At 49.3% G+C, this 21,919-nt stretch overlaps 4 protein-coding genes across 5 annotated transcripts; all 4 read left to right on the top strand.

Moving 5' to 3' along the window:
• Positions 1 to 505: 505 nt before the first annotated feature.
• On the top strand, positions 506 to 2,999 carry FVEG_06976 (hypothetical protein; the record flags this gene model as incomplete). Its single annotated transcript, XM_018895452.1, has 3 exons — positions 506 to 925; positions 976 to 2,885; positions 2,942 to 2,999. 3 exons carry the CDS (start codon positions 506 to 508, stop codon positions 2,997 to 2,999), a joined length of 2,388 nt encoding a protein of 795 aa, XP_018752701.1.
• A 4,304-nt stretch (positions 3,000 to 7,303) lies between these two features.
• FVEG_06975 (hypothetical protein) lies at positions 7,304 to 9,328 on the top strand (the record flags this gene model as incomplete). The annotated part of the gene is made up of 1 exon (XM_018895451.1): positions 7,304 to 9,328. One exon carries the CDS (start codon positions 7,304 to 7,306, stop codon positions 9,326 to 9,328), a length of 2,025 nt encoding a protein of 674 aa, XP_018752700.1.
• A 3,751-nt stretch (positions 9,329 to 13,079) lies between these two features.
• FVEG_06973 (hypothetical protein) lies at positions 13,080 to 16,393 on the top strand. 2 transcript variants are annotated; one of them, XM_018895450.1, is made up of 3 exons: positions 13,080 to 13,743; positions 13,803 to 14,857; positions 14,927 to 16,393. In XM_018895450.1, exons 1-3 carry the CDS (start codon positions 13,626 to 13,628, stop codon positions 15,884 to 15,886), a joined length of 2,133 nt encoding a protein of 710 aa, XP_018752699.1. In that variant the 5' UTR covers positions 13,080 to 13,625; the 3' UTR covers positions 15,887 to 16,393. The 2 variants fall into 2 exon arrangements, with proteins under 2 accessions (XP_018752699.1, XP_018752698.1); XM_018895449.1 differs by having other exon boundaries at positions 13,119 to 13,743; positions 13,803 to 16,393.
• Positions 16,394 to 17,935: 1,542 nt separating this feature from the next.
• Positions 17,936 to 21,643, top strand: FVEG_06972 (hypothetical protein). The gene has a single exon (XM_018895448.1). It carries the CDS (start codon positions 18,872 to 18,874, stop codon positions 21,209 to 21,211), a length of 2,340 nt encoding a protein of 779 aa, XP_018752697.1. The 5' UTR covers positions 17,936 to 18,871; the 3' UTR covers positions 21,212 to 21,643.
• The last annotated feature ends 276 nt before the right edge of the window (positions 21,644 to 21,919 follow it).

Here is a 21,919-nt window from a genome sequence, read left to right as displayed (position 1 = left end):
ATGTGTAGTATGCAAGTTGTTGCTTTGTTTTTGTCATGCAAACCCACCAATGACGCTCTTTGAGCCGGAGATAGATGATGGTAGCTCCAGTTTCTTATCTTATCATGGATTCAATCACCTTCAATCAATCAATCAATCAACACCCACCTCAGATATCATTGAGACTTGCCATCATCTCCGAAAGCATTGCCTTGACGTTTCTTCGAGCTTGTCCATTTCAGTTTCATTATAATCACGAAATACTCTGTTACTTCACTTGCCGCCTCCGTCTGCTCACGATCGAATACTGCAACCAAACACCGGACAATCCGAGAAACTGAGGCCTGCGCGACAGCTCTTTGTACGGTTGTTCCAGGCCTCGTTCTTTTGTTGATACACCGCCTGGATTCACTCCATGAAACCGTTGGCGTCGGAAACAACCTCTCCCTCCCGGCGAAGGCCGCGGTTAGATTCAACATCCTCAGCATCACCTCCCCTTGCTACCTCCAAGCGGGCGCGCTTCGAAATGACCACCGCTAAAGCGCGGGGCAAGCTCCCCGAGACCATCGACCTAACGCAGACACCTTCTGCGTTTAAGCCATATTCTGGCTCCAAGAAGCTTGTTATCAAGAATCTGCGAGCGCCCACGAGTCGAGATACCCTGGTCGCCGAGTACTACAAACGGACCGAGAAGGAGCTCGAGGATTCCCTAGAGGCTGTTTTTGCGGGACGGGCACCCAACGTCCCCTTGGAGAGGCTGTACAGGGGGGTCGAGGATGTCTGTCGAAAGGGGGATCCCGCGAAGGTGTACCAAATGCTCAAAGAGAGAATTGACGTACACCTGCAACGGACTGTGCTACCCAGAATCCAGAAGAATGGGCATGCTTCGAACCTCGATACCGTGAAGAGCACACTAGCAGAATGGAAGACTTGGAATACACAAACGGTAGGCTGGATGTTTCTATATGGGTTTGAGATGCTAAGAACCACTTGCAGATATTGATCAGATCAACATTCAGCTACCTCGATCGAACGTATTTACTGCAGAAGAACCTTGCATCTATAAACGATATGGCGATTCAGCAGTTCAGAAAGATGGCATTCCCATCCCAGAGTCAAGCCTATAGAAACTCCGTCGGCGTGAAGCTGATCGCAGGTGTTTGCGATTTAGTTGAGCACGATCGAAGAGTCATCGACCAAATCGAACCTGCATTACTGAAAGATTCGATCATGATGCTTTATGTTTTGGAGGTCTATGTCAAGCACTTTGAGCCCTACTTCTTAGAGCAGTCTGAGAGATACTTTAAAGAATTTGGCGAAGCTTGGAGCACATCAAGTCTCAAGGACTACATTTTGGTTTGCGAGAAGTTACTGAAAAAGGAAGACTATCGCTGCATCCAATTCAACCTCGATAGTACGACGGAGAAGCAACTTATGGACTCTGCGCACGCCCATCTCATCACGAACTACTCAGAAAAACTTCTCAACGGTGGTAACCTGGCGAAGCTGCTGGCTGATAGAGAAGTTGAGTCAATGAAGGCTTTGTATGACTTGCTTCGGTTATCAGGGATCCAAAAGAAGATGAAAGATCCATGGTGCGACTACATTCGATCAACTGGTTCGGCAATCATCAGCGACAAAGACAAGGGTGACCAAATGGTTTTGCGCTTATTAGAGCTGCGCCGATCACTCGACTTGATGATTCGAGATGCTTTCAATAAGGACGAAGACTTCCTTTGGGGCATGAGAGACTCTTTTGGCAAGTTCATGAACGACCGCAAAGCTGCCTCTTGCTGGGACACGGGAACATCCAAAATTGGTGAGATGATCGCCAAATACATCGACATGCTTCTGCGAGGCGGCTTGAAGTCACTACCAAAGGATCTTTTGTCAGATGTGAAAGATCGAGCGACAGCTGAGAAGGAAGGCCAAGCGAGCACAGGTGACGAAGATGCCGAGCTTGATAGACAGCTTGACCAAGCTCTCGAGCTGTTCCGCTTTATCGAGGGCAAGGACGCCTTCGAGGCATTTTACAAGAAAGACTTGGCTCGGAGATTGCTCATGGGACGAAGCGCCAGTCAAGACGCTGAGCGCAACATGTTAACAAAGCTTCGAGGAGAGTGCGGTGCAAACTTTACACATAATCTGGAACAGATGTTCAAGGATCAGGAACTCGGCAAGGATGAAATGGAGTCTTTCAAGCAATGGCGTCAAGGAAGTGCTGAGCGCAAGAATTCTCTGGACCTTTCCGTCATGATTTTGTCCGCTGCTGCATGGCCAACTTATCCAGATGTTCGTCTCAACCTGCCGGATGAGGTTGCTACTCAGATTGAGAGGTTTGACAAGTATTACAAGAATAAGCATACAGGACGAGCCCTGACGTGGAAGCACTCATTAGCCCACTGCTCCCTCAAGGGCATCTTCGCCAAGGGGCCCAAGGAGCTTCTTGTATCTGCATACCAGGCTGTGGTTCTGATGATGTTCAACAGCGTGCCGGCCGATGGATTTTTGGCTTATGAACAGATCGCCACGGGGACTGGTCTTTCAGGTGGTGATCTTGATCGCACACTTCAGTCGCTCGCTTGCGGCAAAGCGCGAGTGCTGACCAAGCACCCGAAAGGTCGTGATGTCAAGCCTACTGATACGTTTACTTTTAACAAAACATTTACGGATCCCAAGTACAGAGTCAAGATTAATCAGATCCAGCTGAAGGAGACAAAGGAGGAGAACAAGGCTACACACGAGAGGATCGCGCAAGACCGGCGCTTTGAGACACAGGCAGCCATCGTGAGAATAATGAAAAGTCGCAAGAGCATGGGTCACAGTGACCTTGTGGCAGAGGTTATCAACCTGACAAAGAAAAGAGGCAGTGTTGAGCCGGCGGCGATCAAGAAGGAGATCGAAAGGTATGTGGCACAACACGTTAATAATAGTGTCCAGGGTTGGCTAACGGTAGATGCAGTCTTATTGAGAAGGATTACATCGAAAGAGAGGGCAATTCCTACGTGTACCTGGCATAAGGCTTGGATAGTAATAAAGATTGGTGAGGCAAGGCTATCAGGCTCAACGCTGAAGAGGGCAGTGGAATGCTGTATAGGTACAAGGCAACTGAATGCTACAACGACACAGACATGTACGTACCCATACCAACGAAATTTGATTCCTATATCAAAATATGACTATCTTGGAGCAAACGACGGAATCCGGGAGTCGAACATGGACCAAAAAGAAACGAAGCAAGGGGGGGACCATGGTCGGCAAGGTAAATATGATTGAGTAACATATTGTTAACTGACTGAGCTACTTCGCTGAAAGAGTAGACCACTACTTTGATATATAACCAGGGGGGTTCATGCCTACAAACAGCCGTTGATTGGTGAGATTGGTGCGTTGGGATTGATGGGGCGTTGGTGCCTAGAGGGCTGAAGTGAGATCCTTGCTGTTTGCGAGCTTCATCAGTTCTCACAAGCTGCCTCAAACTGTTTTAAGCTTAAGTGGTTTCCTTATGCAACAGCTTTGGTTTCCGGACGTGGAAAAACGTCAATGAGATGGGTATTGTAGACTTGTCTAATCTTAAAGATCTTGAGATGGAAATATGCATCTCCTTACAAGCTCCAAGTCACGTTGAGACTCGTAACCTGACATGAAATGAGCTGCGTCTCTGTATGAGCCCGTACGTTGTTCAATATTTCAGAGCCAAGGGGCTTCAAAAGGCCTTGGACAACATGATGATGCTGCGTTGTTCTGTGCCGTTGCTGCCATATTTGAAGAAGGTCATTTGATATCTTGATATCGTGGGAGAGGAGGGGGTTGACTATCATTACACACACAACAGATTGCTCTGGATGGCATGGAAGTAATAGTCAAAGAGCAAGTGTAGTTTATCAGTGCAAATCTATCATGATGGACCTTTCTTTACCAGTACAATGAACCGTGCCCTCTGAAATGTAAGAGTTACATAAGAAGATCAATGCTGATGGATGTATCGCAATCGTAATACCAAGAATTCTTGATAATTCTAGGCTAATTATTCTATAATAATACGAGAATAATTGAAAGTCTTTCGATCTGTTCCCCTGCTCTGAACAGATGTGCTTCTCCCAGTTGCTGGCTTGAGCAACTCATTAGAGGTGCCTCATCTATCTATGGCATTGACGCCTCGGAAGATCAAGAAGTGCGATTTCAAAACTGGAAAAACAGATTGAAAATAGAAACCGAGCCCTGGAAGTGGCTTCTGTGGCCTCTTGCAGAGAAGATAGGGCTAACGCGTTCTGTTGGGCTGACGAATTCGGCCTCGAATGAGAATGGTAAGGCCATTGAGAGGCAGAGGGTTGAAAAGGCCACCCAGAGACTCACCGACGGCATTGAAAGGGATGAGAAGGAGAGTCTAGACTTGACACAGCATTCTCCTGGCATGTCACCAGTCATACAGTGTCCTAAAGACAACAAGTCTTGGTATCTATTCCCGTCTCTAAACAAACACATAGTACTGTAATTGCAGGCTTAGTGACCCCATGGGACATTAGGAAGACGCTGTATCACTCGAGATCTTGATGCTTTACATCGGGCGTGCTTAAGACGATATGCAGTTATTTCCTGAATCTCTACCGACCAACTGAGTCACAGAGATAGATAGATATTGGATGATGTGGGCGTATCAATGTTCTGATTCTCGGTGAAGTATTCTGAAGGCAAATGATGTTATCGGCCGTTGATGAATGTTGCTGGTGGAATCAGCAACCAAGACTTGCTTACACTTGTATTAGCAAAAAGAGTAATCGGTCGCCTTCAGAACAAGAAAAAAGAAAACGGAAAAGAAAAGCAATGCCAAAGTAAAGTAATCAACCCCTCACGAGGCATCCACAAGGCAACCATGCTTGGGCGCCCGGCCAAAGTTAGCAGACATGAACTGAGGGTGTGAAGGAGAAACGAACGCCCTGAATATTCCGTCGCAAAAGATACTGTAGAACAGACAGACACGCCCGTTCAGAGTTAAATCAATCCTCAGTGTAACCTCAGTTGACAGGCGGCCAGTTGCCTGATCACCGACGGTTGTATCGCCATCGGGAAGAATTGATATATTGAACCCTCTTGACAGGTCACACGGCCACGCGGGAGACACGCCTTTGTGCCATCGCCAACTGTATTATTGTGTTGCCCGTGCCGTGGCGACTGTGTTGCGTTGTAATATGCTATACCATGCTAGCCATGCTATGCTTTGCTGTCTCAAAGCAAGACTGATAAACCCCGTATTCATGTCTCAGAATCCAGACACAATTCATAACGACCAAAACATGAAACATGTTCACTTTCGCCTCATTTTTTTTAGTTTATCGGATTGTATCTCGACGTATAGAAAACCTCAGAGGCCATCCATCATCAACAGCCTGCGCCGCACATGCACTTCTAGACTGGGTCATTCTACCTCCACATCATACATAATATGTTCGACATACTCATATAGTCTACAGTTACTAGTTGCCGCATAACTAAGGGCGCTTTTCGATCAAACTGCTGACTATATCGTGCATAAGATGGGATGGGATGGGATGGGCCGTGACGCGGTGTAAACGGATTGCGTTACCACCATCTACCAAGTATCTACTGTACACTTTGGACACACTCACCTCCAGGGCAATCAAGGCTGATTGAGTCATTATACCTCAATATCACTTTACGCGCATTTTCAACCATGTTAATCCCAACTGCCGCTGACTTGGCGAACCAACAGAGCCAGTATGTAGAACAACTGCCTGTCTGCCTTGCGAGAGATCCATGGTAGTCAATGACCATATCAACCAAATATGCACATCATTCAGCTCGCTACTGTACATTCTCTGCAATCACTTGCATACCCGACCTTCCCGCGAAGCTATTCCTTAGTGCAAGCAAGTCTCAACTTGTTTCACCGATTCCTCGATATGTCCGACCTGGACCTGTCGCTCTCACTTTTCGTGACATGGCGGACAAGGCCTAATTCCACGATGGACTACACTTCTCGATTGTGGCGATGCGCTGCGTTCGCGTCCGAGTCTGCGCTCTCGTCCTCAGTAGCACAAACTTCGGACATATCGAACGACATCAACGCCCAACGACTTCGTGGTGAACTTTTGAGTCCAGCCATGGTGTATCCGAGGCAATTATCTGATTCAACAGTACAACAATGCAGGGCCTCTCTCAACTCGAACAAATGGTTACGCAGCGTAAAAGATCTCCAGATCATCGTGTTAAACTCTCACCGGGCGACCGAGGGCCGCAGAGTAACACACCCAGACAGACACTTAGTATAGCATACTGCATACATAGCTAGCTAGCATGGATGTTGTATCTTAGAAACGGCGATCGCCTTCCTGCATATCTGGGCGTTGACAGAACGGGCTGTCGGTATCGGGTCACAAATCGACTCGGGTCAGCCTCTCGGCAACTTGCCTCATCGTTCATTGTCGGTCGCCATATCGAGACAGCATGCGGTAACACACAATAGAGGCGCCGGTTGAAGGGACTATCTTGAGTCGTTGGACTCTGCCGATTGCCTCATGCAAGTCAGTCTGATCGTGTCGGCCAGGCGAATGATGCCGTATCTCAGCAGAGGTCGGCCGGCAAGAAATGCATTTGCCGATTACCTAGTTCACTTCGGCTGAGAGTCCTATTGTAGGCTTATTCATGATATCGCTATTAATGTGCGTAGTTGGCTTGCGCCAAGCTGATGTGCTGTTGGTGGAGGTCAACGGGCGAACCACCAACTCGAGCGCAGAACAACCAATGTATGGTTCGCCTCTAACAACAATCTTCAGTTTCTCAGTAACACAAAACTGGCTTTCATCATCAAGAGTACTCATCACTGCCGTATTGTGTCGGAATACCAGATCAAGCAACCAACGCCAATACGTACTTATCTTGAGCAATGGCTGTCCAAGTTCAAATAGACCCTCACTCGCCCTCGAGTTTCCCACAGAAATCCAGAGACACTCCCATTTCGGCTCCAACAAACAGAGATTCCTTTCCTCATATCTTCAAAGCAAACAAGATTCTCTCCAATTGCTTGACACACCTGCCACAACAAGGCTGTACTGCGCCCCTCCTTAGTCCTCAATCTTCCATCCCCCCTCCATCTTCTCACTAGGACGCACCCCTTTGCTATTTCGCCAGCCTCACTTTTAATTTGCACAAGTCTTTGGACGCAGGAGCTTTCGAATCCCTCCCAAGCTGCGCCCACCCAAGCTCTCCATCTCCAGTCGTATATATCATAGCCTTGTTCTTCCTCTCCATCGCATCAATCCCAGGATTGGAATTCCCCATTCATTTAGCAAATACCAATCACACTATGGCTGGTGTTCCTCCTGTCGGGGCTATGCCTCAAAACATCCCAGAACCAATGTATCATACTCAAGCTCCCCAAACACGGCCTTCAATGCCCCAGCAGAACGGAGCCCCTGCAGGACTTCCTGCATTCATGCCTGCCAATACCCGGCGCTATAGCCATCCTCCCCAGCCTCCCATGGATCTGCGACTGCAAAATCCCGCCGAGGTCAAAAATGTCCGAAGCAGGGAGCTTCCTGTGTACAGAGCTCTCCGCCTCGAAAAGACCCCTGTGACCTCCAGTGGTGGCAAGGCACGGGATACAGAATATGACTGGGAGATCATCACTAGTACAGAGAAGAACATGTCCCAATCAAGGATCAAAGAGAGGATCGAGCACTTAGATAGAACCACAAGATCTGTCTCAAAGAAGAAGCAAGACAAGAACGAGACTATCCAACTTCAGCTCGACAGGGCTCAAGCTGATCTAACCAAAGAGGACCGTGACTTTCGGTTCTACTATAAGCTGGCCCAGATCGAATCAGAGTGGCGGGCGGCAGATGATTCCAGACACCAGGATGACAGGAGTGTGCGAAGCTCCAGAAAGCACAGAAGCCACTCGAAGCGGAGCAAATCTCCTAGGCTTGAGAGAGTGGCAATCAATGCATATTTCCAGAGGATGCCCGCCTCTGGCCGCCATACCCCCAGAACCCTCGATACACATGTATCGATGAGACAGCCAAGGCAAACCCAACAGACACCTGCCCAGCCACGCATGGGAGGGTTACCGCCTGTCGCCCTTCCCCAAAGATTTGCGCCCCCTCCTCCTACTGCTGCTCCTGCTGCTGCAGCCCCCGTCAGGCCAGCACCTCGTCCAGTGACCAATCCACGATTCAATGGTCAACTCAGGCCTCCTATGGGAGAACAAAACGTCCCTCGTATGCCTCAAGCCCAATCCCCTCGACAGGGCCCATTCAACAATGCACAGCAAAGTGGCATGCCACCTGCAAAGCCAGGAAATGCGATCACTCATAATGCAGGTGCTGTGCCACCTGTAACAGTACCAGCGTCAGCACCAGCACCAACACCAGCACAAGGACAGGTTCCAGCTGCACCACCCCCAAGGCTACCAGCGATCAATATCCCCATCAACCGACCACCACATGGGCCATTGCCAGGGCCCAAGGGTCCTCCACAGATGCCCTCATCAGGTCCCGGTGCACCTAAGGCTCCATTTGAGGCAAGCAATCGCTCACCAAAGAAAACGGCACCAGAGCCAGGTTTCAATTTTGGAGATGGAGTCAAGGTTATTGATAACTCAGGCCTAAGTTCCTCGCCATCCAATGGTGATAGTGACGAGTGTTCAGAAGATGAAAGCGAGGATACAGGGCCATCGTCCGTTGATTCCGGTAGCAGTCCGCAAAGGGGTCGAGGGCGTAGCCCAAACCCGAAGCGTATGCCTTCCAATCATCACGAAAACATTATCGTCCAGGATCCTCGCAACATCAGAAAGGATGCTGAATATATAGTTGATGACCGTTCCTCTCGACATTCTGATCGGCAGCATGTACGATTCAATTCACCCGGCCGTCGCTACCGTGACGAAAGTTGCTCGCCCAGAGGCGGATATCCTTCTCCCCGAGAACAGCCTTGGAGAGGAGAGCCGCCACGAATTATCCAGGCAGCAAGACCTAGTGTCCGTCATGTTCGAGGCACTGCGCCCCGACGAGATGAGTCTTATGATATCAGACCCAGTCGCACCGACAAGCCCCTTGAGCGAGCAAGATTAGACGACGGCCATCGTGAGCGTGACGTTCGAAGAGACAATGATCGCTTCAAACAAAATCTTGAAGAGGATCTTCGACGGCTCCGTGAACTTAAGGAGAGGCGAGAAGATCGAAGACCCGACGACTACAAGTACGTTGACCGTGAACCTCGCTGGAGTGATCAACGGGCTCGAGAGTTCATGAGCCACAGGGAGCCACGCTATTCACGACAACATCATGAAGATCGTGAGGCTTTTAGGGGATATAGTGGCCGACGAAATTGATAGCATGAGTCGGCAGTCTTCTTTGTTGCAATCACTGTGCTTTTACGCAATGTTTGAATAGGATCAGTTCGTGTTACTGACATATTGGATACAATGGAAACACCAAGGTTTGGCAATGGCGTTTTTATCATTTCAAAGGAATGAAGATAAGTTGATAATTCAGTATCGTGCTTGTCCTGAGAAAAACATGAATATTATAATGACGAACAATTTCATTGTTAATAGTTGATTGTGCACATGGTTCATTCATTACCTTATTTAACGTCAAGCGTGAGTTGTATGCATGAACGGCAATTATAGACCACGTGACTAAGCGAATGCCGGTAGTGCATTAAGTGAGGCGTGTCGCGCCTGGAACGCGTCGGGCAGAGACCTACTGCATTCATGTGAAGACTTCATTCGTCGTACCTGACCAGGTTCGGGGCCGAGACGCGTCCTTATCCTGCAGGAAATCACAATCTGCCTCTGCTGAATATGACAGGACCGTGGGGTACGGATACTTCCTTGATAATCTCGTCTTCGTCCGATTGAGCCTTGCAGCTTCCTGCTTAATTTTTTTCCCCATTCCCCCCTCCTCCCTCGTTTTCCTACCTGCCTCAGGTGCGGTAACCTTCAGCGGTCGCCACTACACGATATTTTATGAAGGTTGGTATCAACCACCTGCCTTTTCGTTCCTCGCCGGCACGGGCGTTCCTTCTTCGACAAGCTTTACAACAGCAACGAGTTCAGGTGCACTCAGCTGGTCCGATATATTCACCAAACCCTGACGCAATGCTACAGCGTGCAAATAGCCAATACGAGGCCAATGGCCCTCCTCCCCAACAAAGGAGCCAGCCCAGAAGCCAATCGTTTCTTCCTTCCAGCCCAAGTACTCATAATGCCGATATTCGACAGCAACTAAAGAAGTCAAACGCCCCTGCTGTGTCGGCGAGGACCATGCCACCATTCTCCAGACCTCTTCAAAACCGACCTTCTAACATGAACCAACTTCCAAACAATTACCGACCGCCAAACGGTGTTGGCGGTGGATCACTGGCTTCTATCTGTGGAGGTTCAAACTCATTCGGCGGCCAAGCAGATGTTGTTGATCTCACTGAACCTGAAGCTCACGCAAAGGCCCAAGCAGCGGTCTTCTTTACGGAAGACGACTTTTGTGACGACGACGACCTAGATCTGGATTTCCAAGCCCCTTCAGCACTACCACCACTTCCCGCAAATACTCCATCCAAGCGCATCACCAAGGAGAACATGCCACCCCCGCCGCCAACCTCAACACAGACAGACAAGGCTATACCTTGGTCTTCGTCACCGCCCTCACATTTCCTACCACCGTCCCGCAATGCATCTGTCACTTCAACGATGGCCAATATTTCCATGAAGCGCGATTCTTCTGGTGACCAAGGTGACTTCGATGCTCCGGTCCCTAAAAAGGCCAAGAAACGCGTATTGCCTCAAAGTTTCAGGCAGGAAGAACCCGATGGTGAGAGTGATTTTCACCCACAAGTCGCCCAAACACCGGATAACAAGCGGAAGGATTTTCTTAATCCCACAGCGAGCGCTGTCAAGGAACAGAAAAAACAATTTCGAACTCAGCGTCAGCAAGAGCAACCATCGGCCGGCACCGGTCTTTCCATGGATGAGATCAAAGAAGTCACCACTTCGCATTCTAAGGGCAATTTTGCCATATCGCTCAGCGAAGAACAGAGACACGTCTTGGACCTGGTAGTGAACAAGAACCAGAGTGTCTTCTTCACTGGTGCGGCCGGAACTGGCAAATCTGTACTCATGCGAGCCATCATCACGGAATTGAAGAAGAAGTATGCCAAAGACCCAGAACGAGTTGCCGTTACTGCCTCCACGGGACTTGCTGCATGCAATATCGGAGGCATTACGCTCCATAGCTTCTCTGGTATTGGACTTGGCAAAGAGGATGCCCCATCACTAATCAAGAAAATCCGAAGGAATCCCAAGGCAAAGAACCGCTGGCTGAGAACTAAATGCCTTGTCATTGATGAGATTTCCATGGTGGACGGAGATTTGTTTGACAAACTGTCTACAATTGGAAGAACGATTCGAAACAACGGGAGACCGTGGGGAGGCATTCAACTCATTATCACCGGTGATTTTTTCCAGCTTCCACCAGTCCCAGAACAGGGTGCGAAGCGGGAGACCAAGTTTGCCTTTGATGCTTCAACTTGGGCTACCTCCATAGACCACACTATTGGACTTACGCAGGTCTTCCGTCAGCGAGACCCAGTATTTGCCAACATGCTCAACGAGATGCGCCTCGGTCGCATAACGGAAGACACTGTTCGGGCCTTCAAAAAGCTGGAGCGACCGCTCAATTTCAATGATGGACTGGGAACCGCAGAGTTGTTTTCCACCCGGAACGAAGTCGAGATGTCAAATGAAAGAAGGTTGAGAGAACTTCCTGGCACGATCAGGCGGTACGAGGCTCAAGATACTGGCAAAGAAGAGATTCGGGACAAACTACTGATGAACATGATGGCGCCCAAGAGTATCGATCTCAAGATCAACGCTCAAGTAATGCTGATCAAGAACCTTGATGAATCACTTGTGAACGGATCTTTAGGCAAGGTGATAGGGTTCTCCGATGAAAAGACGTTCGACATGGAGCCAATTGATGAATTCGACGAGGAAGAGAGAATGGCCAAAGCTCGAAAGAAACTACTCAATACATTCAAGCGCGAATCCGATTCAGGTTCCAGTGGGACCAAATTCCCGGTGGTACAGTTCATGGCAACAGATGGCACATCACGCGTGATCCTCTGCCAGCCTGAGGAATGGAAGGTCGAATTGCCCAATGGCGAGCTCCAGGCGAAGCGAACTCAGCTGCCCCTGATCCTGGCATGGTCATTGTCAATCCATAAGGCCCAAGGTCAAACTCTCGAACGTGTCAAAGTCAATCTCGGACGTGTGTTTGAAAAGGGCCAGGCTTATGTTGCTCTCAGTCGAGCGACTACACAGGATGGCCTACAGGTTCTGGGCTTTCAAAAGTCCAAGGTCATGGCACATCCTCGAGTCATAGACTTTTACAACAAACTCTACAGTGCCGAGGAGGCACTCGGAAAACCTACGGCTCAAAATATCACTAGTTTCGTATCCAATCGCATTGGAGCGGCGCCCTCGAAAGCACCAGCGCCCAAGAAGCCAGCCCACCAAGTGATAGATTTAGACGATGAGGAAGAGGCGATGGCTTCTATGGGATACTGAGTTTTGGAGCTGGTGATCTTCCATTTAGATGCCAAAGAGCTTACCATCTATTGATACCATTGTATGATACGGGAGACACAGTCGAAACGCCAAGTTTCGAGAGATGCGAATAACCATGGGAAAGGCGTTAAGGTGTCAAAGGGGCAATTTGGTCGGGTTAGACACACCAAAGGCCCAGTAGATATTGAGACTTGTATGCACCAAGTTATGATGATACAAATGATGAACCGCTCTGTACTTTATGACATCTGCTCTGACCACTGGGTCTAGTGACGAAACGTTTTCTTGGTTGGCTTTTGATTCAGCACAGATAAGTTTACTTATGAGTCTGAGCATACCTAGCTCTAGTAAGGTAAGAGAACCAATTTCATTATAAGCCATCCAAGGAAGCCATGGTTACCGTGGTTGCAAAGGCAAACACAAACATCACAGAGGCTACCAACCTATTAAAGGTAAGGTACGGAGTAGGTACCTTGGCAAAGTTGTGACGCACACCGACCTACCTACACCACCTTCTTATCGATAACAAGATTGGCGACTTTGTTCCCACGCGAACTTCCCTAGCTTGCCCCATGTTGAAATGGAAGTTCTCCCACCAAGGACAGGCCCGCATCACACAACATCAAATCGCAATACGAAAACTCGCCGAAACACCTGCAGCAGTACCTTATCGGATACGGCATAAAAGTCGGAGAGCTCCAGCTTTGCAGCTGCCACCTTTCGAACCTCGCACCATTTCCTCACTGGGCTCCCAGTCTCGATCTCCCCTCGGTTTGCCCCATCCCGCCGCTTCGAAACTCGCCTGTAATCAGTCACTCCGTCGACGAGCCCAACCACCCGGTCCTCTCGTTTCTATTTCGACACAAAAGCAGTACTTATCCACTCCACAAAGTAACACACAAATCTTGGGGTCTCGATTCTGCGCGACTGGGGATTGGTCTTCAAAAGCTTGTCAAAGGACGTTAACGACATCTGGACTCTGCCGATCTGCCATAACCAATAATTTGTGCCGAGAAATACAACCTTTTTCCAATCACATATAAATTGCGAGAACTTGCCAACCATGGCAACCCAGTTCATCGGCTTGCATATGCGGGTGGTGTTGAGGGACCCTCCCGGGAGCGAACTGACGGGGACAGTTGGCAATGTTCAGGCAGGGAGCGGCTTAACATTGACTAACGGTATGCACAAAATCCTAACCCTACACATTCCAAGACAGAGATGCTAATTTCTGTTGCAGTGTTCATTTCGGATACCAAACAATGGCTTCCTCACTTGCAGGTCCACGCCACTAACATCGCCGATCTTGCTGAAGTCAAGAACGACAGGCCAGCGATATATGTGCCTCCTCCAGCCGAACCCATCACTGCGCCTTTCATTTCGCAACCACTACCGCAACCCGCTTTTGTAGACCCTGCGATCCTAAGTCTGGGAAGACCGCCGGCAGCGTTAACGCCGGCAGGCTCCGACTCAAAAGGACCATTGGAGGATGTGAGAGCTGAACTACAAGTCGCTCCTGCGAGTGCCGCTCTCTCAACGCCGGGGAGACCCACCCCTGATCACGACCTGACTGGTTCTGTCAGTAATTTGGCCATTAACGAAGCGGTCCAAGAAATGGACAATGGCCAGCCAATTGAGGGACAGACTCCGCGATCCGCCAAGAAGAAAAACAACAATAACCGACGCTCTCGACAGTCCAAGCAAGGAAAGGGCCAGCGTGTTGAGGATGATGGTCAAGTGATTGAGGGCTCACCCGCCAGCGGCCGAGGCAAGGGGTGGAGGCAGACACCAATCCTGCAGAGTACATCGTCTTTCCAACCATTCCATTCACTGAAAAAGAGCTCCAAGGGACGCAAAGGCCTCCTCGATAACGGCTGGGCATCCGAAGATGTCACAGAAGAGATGGGCGAGTTCGACTTTGAAAATAACCTGGCCAAGTTTGATAAACGCACCATTTTTGATCAGATGAGGAAAGAGGATCAAATCGACGATGCCAGCCGATTGGTGTCTCACAATCGAAAGCCAAAGCCTGGTACAGCTGGCGGAAAGAACCTGCATTACACGGAAAATGTACTGGACCTGCCGTCCTCGACTAAGAAGGATGCAGACTTCTGGAACAGTGAGGCAGATGATGGATTGAACGAGGCGGAGAGGCTTTCTGGACGGGAAGTTCGGGGTGGCCAAGGTAACAGGAGGGCTGATAGCAAATCGGGTCCATCACGAAGATCACAGTCACGCAAGGCGAGCGCTGTTGCAGTATCTGGCGGCCTTCCGCTAAGCCGCGTCAATTCTGGTGTACGTGCAAGCCACTTGTCTCGGTTGTCGATCTCTCGACCAGAATCTCGCAGTACTAACAGTAGACAGCAAGGTCACCCGCCTGGCTTATACCTCGTCCCTTCGCATAAGCGTCTTGAAACCGTTTCAGCCCTGCAGATGCTTAATCTTGAAAACATAGCAGCAAACGAGATCGGCTTGACAGAACAACTTATGGCCGAGAATGGAGGGCGAGGTATCGCCGAGGTTGCTCTGGTGGCCCTTTCAGATCCTGCTATCAAAGTACGGTTCGGCCTTGCTGGTGCAAATCCCTCCTCCAGTGCGACATTGATGAGTCCAGTGGTGGTGATCCTGGCTGGAAATAACAAATCGGGTATCCGAGCTATTGCTGCTGCTCGCCATCTACGGAACAAAAACGTCAACATGCTCGTATGCCTAGTGGGTATCGAGCGTGAGAAAGACTTGCTCGAAGACCTGCGGCAACAAATTCAACTTTATCGAGCCTTTGGTGGTAAAATTCTCAGCAAGGCAGATCTGTTTGAGCATTTGCGCAAGGCATCATCATCAGGATCACCTGTCTCAGTATCACTCATCATTGATGCTCTTCTGGGATTGACGATATCGTTTGAAGAACTGCGAACTGGCGACCAGGCAGCTGTGTATGAGTTGATGGAGTGGGCGAACCGAAACGAAGCGTTCGTGCTATCGGTCGATGTGCCAACAGGTATCGACCCAACTTCCGGTAAAGTGGCAGTGATAGATGGTAGCCGTCTATTCGTTAAGCCTCGATACGTTGTTGCAATGGGTGCCCCAAAGCGAGGCTTGCTTGAAGCCGTGACACCACCCGATGAGGACGACCCACAGAATTTGAATAACGCCGGGCACGAAGAGGAATGGCGTCTATTTATTGCGGATCTTGGCTTGGGGAGTGCCGTCTGGAGGAAGGCCGGAACCAAGATTCGAAGAGGTATCGACTTTGATGAGAAGTGGTTACTGGAGATGAAGTATCGGGATGGACAGCAGGACGGAAACGACTCAGATGAGGAATGATGTACCGCACGAAACCAGCGAGAACATGGATTCATGACCTGGGGAAGGGGAAGAAGAAACGGAAGAGGGCAAAAAGTTTAGCAATTGTTTTGCCTGTTGCATGGGAAACGGCCAGTGGGAAGATGCATTTTCGGCAGTATTTGGCGTTTGGTGAGTTTTTTTATATATCTATTTTGGCGCTTAAGAGGGTGCATTATTACATTTGAGGTCAAAAGGGGACCAAATACCCAGGAGTTGAGTCAAAATAAGATGTTTTTTATATGTATATAGCCTTTTCCCGATGGTTTCACTATTGCTGTTGTAGCTACTGTGAGAATACCTTATCTACCTATCCATAGCTGCGGTGGTTATTTGTCTTTTGATCGAAGCCAAGTTCGCCAAGAGTATGGAGAAGGTTGCACAGAGGCCAAGTTTAAGTTAAGCTACAGGGAGAAAACTAAGCTTTGCCAAGCATATTGTGAACTCGTTGTGCATGTGCAGGCTTGGCACTTTATAAAAGCTTGATTGGATTTATGCCAATGCTGCTATATGACGTGAGAAGCAGTGAAAGGGGATGCCACCTCAACGAGCAGGTTTATCTTGAGTCGCTGTGATGGCTCAATCACCTGTAGTATAGTGCCTAGGCAGACTGATGTGTTGTGAAAATAGAGTAAATAGCCCGATATTTGGTTCCATTATGGCTGCATCAATCAATAGCCTGAGAATAGGTAGTCTAGCGCTTCTGGTTTTGATTGCCAGGGCAGTAGTCGATTGATTGGCTCCAGTTGGAAACAGCACGCGACCGGAGAATTTCCTGGAGCCTAAGGTACTGTAAAGTAGTCTGATTTTAGGTTTGATTTTAGGTTTGGGTTCATCGGCTGAGCCGACAAGAAGCTGATAATCAAAGATCAGTAGAAATAGATAGATATCCAAGAGTGAAGACTCTTTGGCCGCTATAACCAAAGGCTGCCATGTATTTTTGGTCAACTTCTTTCAGATCAACTCCCTGTCTCTCTCCCTGGTCATTGATTGGCCGTTTCATGCTCTCAAAGGATCACACTATCGAGAGTAAATCTTGATATTTTGTGGGAAACCCGGGTGATGTTTTCCGTACTTAACTCCCAGAGTGCACAGTGCGGATGGCTGAGGCTATCATCTGCACTAGTTAATGTGGACGGGCATTCGATATTGAAAACAGCTGACACTTTCAGTCCAGAACAACAAGGATTTGATAGTCGCAGTCATTCAATCTCTATTTATTATCAATTATACTATAGCGAGTCCTTGAGAGCGTTTTCCTTTCCTTTCTTTTCTTTTCTTTTCTTTTCTTTTCCATTCATCACACCAGAAAATAAGCATATCTGTCTGATCTTGTCAGCATCCTGACTCCTTTGACATAAAGAGGGGTCACATTGGTTTGACCATTGACTGAGAGAATTGGGGATGAGACGAAAGAGGATAAATTGACCGCACATCAGGGTATTGATTTGCGTTTTGGGGGCTGGACGAAGGCGGGGGTAGGGGGGTCGGGTCTTTAAATTCTATTCCATTCCACTAAGCCACAGGGCTGACTGTGTAAGTTCAGTACCTAGGTAGGTAGCGATAATTACAACATCTGCTACCGGGCGCGTCATCAATCGAAGAATGCATGTTATTGCCGTTGATGATGAACGGTCCGAAAGTTTGACTGCAGCCAACCGATGAACCGGGAGCGGTTGTGCATATGCTTCGTTACAATTTAACTTTACCCGACTTCCAATCCCATGATAGCCTGCTCATTCTAGAATCACATCCAGAAAGTCACACATGCATGCCTCTGACACCTAGCCCTGGAGATGTTACTCAAACATGAGACTTGACAATGGCTGCAAGGCACACGACCAAGACCGTAAATGCGAACTGAATAGAATCGTTTTGAAAGCTGAGTTACCTCCATGATAGCTACTCGAGATCAAGTTGGAATAGTAAAATCTTCATGGCTAAAAATAAAGTCGAGATCTGTACTGCCCTAGGCCAGTTGATTCAAGGTATTGACAACAGCACCTAGCAGTTTATACAGTGCGTCGCTCGGAGACGAAACATCCACCATAGCCCACCTCATTCATGGAATGAACTGTCACTAAAAATCCTCAGAATAAACCAGTTTCCCCAGTATTTCCCCTCTGTCATACTGTTCCACAAACAATCTAACTTGACATTATAATTTCTCATCTACGCGACGAGGCGAGGCGAGACGAACGGACCAGGAGCTTATTTCTCTCTGCCCAGAGGCCAGACTCAACCTTTTTTCTCATCCACTCCAATCTTTGAGACTTCTTCGACCCTTCGAGATCGCCCCCTAACGTTGCCTGATCCCCAAGACCAGTCTTGCTGCATACCATCCACGCGACAATCGACAGTGGGAAAAGGCCAAGGTTTCTCGGCGCCCAGAGTCACAGCCTCTCTGTTGTACATACAGTATTACTACCAGGACTACGACTACGATTACGACTCCAGACTCCCCGTGTCATTCTCAATTACTTTCGCCTACACAATATTATTGAGATTCAGAGCTCCCCAAGTCCGCCTCCTTCCACTACCAGACAAGGGCCCCCCGACACTACTGTACTGTACTGTACTGCACTTACCAGGAACTGGAGACCGGGTCCAATCAATCCGCGTTTGAAACCTCCTGTTCCTTTTCCCACGATCCCTCCCCCAAATCGCGCCCCGAACAGAACACACTCGTTCTTCTTGATCGATAATCTCCAACAATTACCACGTTTCATCGAATTAAAGTCCAGACTAAGAGATATCCGAAAGTCACGAACTGCTGCCGGTCGAAACTCTCTACCGCGTTGCTTACTCTTCGAAACGTGCCTCTCATGGCGACTGCTTAAGCGACCCCCTCCCCCCCCCCCCGATTCATAATCCTCGCTCCGACTGAACTTGCGAACCTCGTCGCTCCGCGCGCGGCTGGCCATACTATTGCGTGTTGCCTCATAGGATAACCGGCCAGCCGCAATCATGGCTGCTGCTGCCGCCCTCGACATGGCCTCCGCGACCATCACGGGGCTGCCTTCGTTGTGCACGACGACTCTCCTGCCCGACAGTGGCATTATGACACTCGGATTCGACGGCGTCCCTGTACCATTGACCGAACCGGCTGTATATCAAGTCCCATGCCCGACCCCCGATCTCTTGCCTCGAGCCGAATATTCCGTGACGGTTGCTGCTTCAGGCGACGAGAGCAGCCTCACTCAGCATGACGCATCTGATAGCAGCCCCAAATTCTCCGACTTCCGCGATCCCTTTTACGCCTCTACTTTTCCGATATGCTACGCCCTTGCCGCGACTACTGTCACCGCCTACATGCTCGTTATTATGCTATTCGTCACACCGCGGTCGTTTCTCGACGGTGGAATCGTTTACCTGGGCCGACGATCCGCTTTCACTCACAGTTCATCCAGCAGTGTCACGATTGGTGGCCGACCATGGCTACAGAAAGTTGCTGCTTTGACTGTTGCCATCTCGCTAACGATTGCCTCGGCTGACACCTTTCATGCTGCCAAAAGTCAGTACATGTGGGGGATTCAGAACGCGAATCAACTTCAGGACGAAGTGATGAATAGCGTGGAACTCAAAGTTATCCGGCTTGTCTCCGATACCTTTTTATGGTTGGCTCAGGCTCAGACTCTAATCCGACTCTTTCCCCGGCACCGAGAAAAGATCATTATCAAATGGGTCGCGTTCGCACTCATCACTCTCGATGTTGTCTTCAGTGCCATTACCAGTTTCAAATACTCGGAAAATGGCATCAACACCACCGCGCGGCCCAAAAACTTTGTCCATCCCGTGCCCGCTCTCAGCTATCTGTTTCAGCTCTCCCTCGGGCTGTTGTACGCAGCATGGGTTGTTTACTATGCGCTTATGAAGAAGCGCTATTCTTTCTACCACCCCTTTATGAAGAACATTAGCTTCGTCGCCATCATCTCGCTTATCTCAATTCTGATTCCCGTCGTATTTTTCATTCTCGATATCTCTCAGCCTGATTTCACTGGATGGGGCGACTACGTGCGATGGGTTGGTGCTGCAGCTGCCAGTGTCGTGGTCTGGGAGTGGGTGGAAAGGATTGAGGCTCTGGAACGAGAGGAGAAAAAGGATGGTATACTTGGACGTGAAGTCTTTGACGGAGACGATACACTCGAAATCAATGCATCCGAGTTTCCGTGGCTCCGGAATCGCAAGAGCCGAAAAGGAGGCAGCTCAGGAAGTAGCGGCGACGGCGATCGACAGCAAATGACTTCGTCTGCTGCCAACGGTTGGCCGACTGTTTCCTCCATTGCCAACAGATACCGAGGGCAGAGCAACGGCGCTTTTGCCGAGACTACTGAGCAATTCACACAAAGAAGCACAGGCAGAGGTTTGCGGCCCAACATCTGGCCAGCTCGCCCGGCGCCTGCTGTGACCCCTATTAGCCGAACAGATACGGCCAGCGCAGCCAGCACGGTTTATGCCGTCAGATATCAAGCACCCTCAGAAACCACATCGCGAACACCAGACCCTCTACCACAACCTAGTGTGATCGATCTGAGTCAACAGAGCAGCACTCCCCCAAGCCAACACACGCATGATGAATCCAATTCTTCAAATCAAGCTCCAGCTTCTGTACAACATGGACATGTCGTGTCATCGCCCTCACAACAATCCGCCGATCTAGAGGCAAACTTGACAAGCTCACCTGTCCAGGGCGGTTGGCGAAGTCTTGCAATTGCTGGCCCCAGGGCTGGTCAATCGGGTGAGGATGCGACACGGGGGATGATCCAGCATTCAGACAACAATCCAGTCGCGGAACGCGAAGGAAGGGCAAATAGTTCGAGCCGATGGGATCTCAGAGCTCGCCTGGAAGATTTTGCGGCCAATCAAGCAGAGAAATTACGGGACCGCATGCGCACAGCTCCTAATACCGAGAGTCTTCCTGTAACGGTTATTCCGGCACCTCCGCGAAGAGGCGCAGCGCTGCAGCAGGTGCTCGAGGAAGAAGAGCTCAACACATCAGAGCAGGGCTCGCCAGGTCGGGAACCTTTTACGTCACAAAACAGGAGCACGAACAGCCCTAGCAACGCATCTCGAGACGCAACAGGAGAAATTTCACAACTAGACAGGAGTCGAAGCACGTTCTCGGGCAGCCAAGGCGACGGGCCGATCCCACCAAATAACCCACCACTATGGCGGGGCGTTCGGCCGAGAATGACTCCCGACGAAGATTACTATGATGATTCTGACGATGGATCACTGTCAGGCAGGTCATCATTGGATCATCGAAGGCAAGATTCGGACTCGTCGGGTCTGCACCGATCGAGTTGAGAACTTTTTTTGTGTTGATAACTGTGCACTTAGCGAGGCGTTGTTTTCTGCTCTGTTTTGATGAGCATCTGGATGAATTATACCAATGATACCCCAGGAATGAGTGTAGTAGAGTTTTGCGTGTATATCTAAGGGACGGGAGGGGACAGACATGGGCGCCATCCTTGGGATTGGATTCTATATATGCTGAATGGGCCGACCTTGAAGGAAGGCAACGAATGGCATTGATATTTGGAAGTATGTATACATGGATACTCGTAGTCAGAATAGCCTTTTCACCTGAAAAGGACATGCCGAACATGGTGTGTGTTGGAGTAGTAAATAGACTATGCAAGAACAAACAGCACGATGAAATCAACTGTTATAGAAACTATTGAGACAGCTGCTTAACAATGGCCAGAAACATGAACTCTGGTGCCTCAACCATTTGATTCCTCTCGTAAGCGGAGGCTGTTGACATCCATCCAGTTTGGAGGTTAGAGGTTACATTCGCTGACGGTTTGAAATATCCGTACCTAGGTAGAAATAACATTCGGCATGACGTAGTGATGCATGTCAGCTGCAACGTCTGCAAATGAGAATGGACTTAAGACAATCCCGTGCCAAAGCGAAAAACATGAATTCTCGGCAAGCTCGGAAGAGCAGAGGACATGAATCATGGCAGATGGGATGATGATAGCGATAGGGGGATAGGGGATGAGAGCACTA

The sequence above is a fragment of the Fusarium verticillioides genome, chromosome 7 (assembly GCF_000149555.1).
Source record: "Fusarium verticillioides 7600 chromosome 7, whole genome shotgun sequence".
NCBI classification, from domain to species: domain Eukaryota; kingdom Fungi; phylum Ascomycota; class Sordariomycetes; order Hypocreales; family Nectriaceae; genus Fusarium; species Fusarium verticillioides.
The sequence above is the reverse complement of the archived record's forward strand: the minus strand, read 5'-3'. Positions and strand labels throughout refer to the sequence as shown.

Bases quoted from the DNA above. Each gene is read 5' to 3' on its own strand.
- FVEG_06973 (XM_018895449.1), top strand. From the start codon at position 13,626: ATGGCAACCCAGTTCATCGGCTTGCATATGCGGGTGGTGTTGAGGGAC. The intron at 13,744-13,802 runs GTATGCACAAAA...TTTCTGTTGCAG, and splicing joins CGGCTTAACATTGACTAACG to TGTTCATTTCGGATACCAAA.
- FVEG_06972 (XM_018895448.1), top strand. From the start codon at position 18,872: ATGGCTGCTGCTGCCGCCCTCGACATGGCCTCCGCGACCATCACGGGG.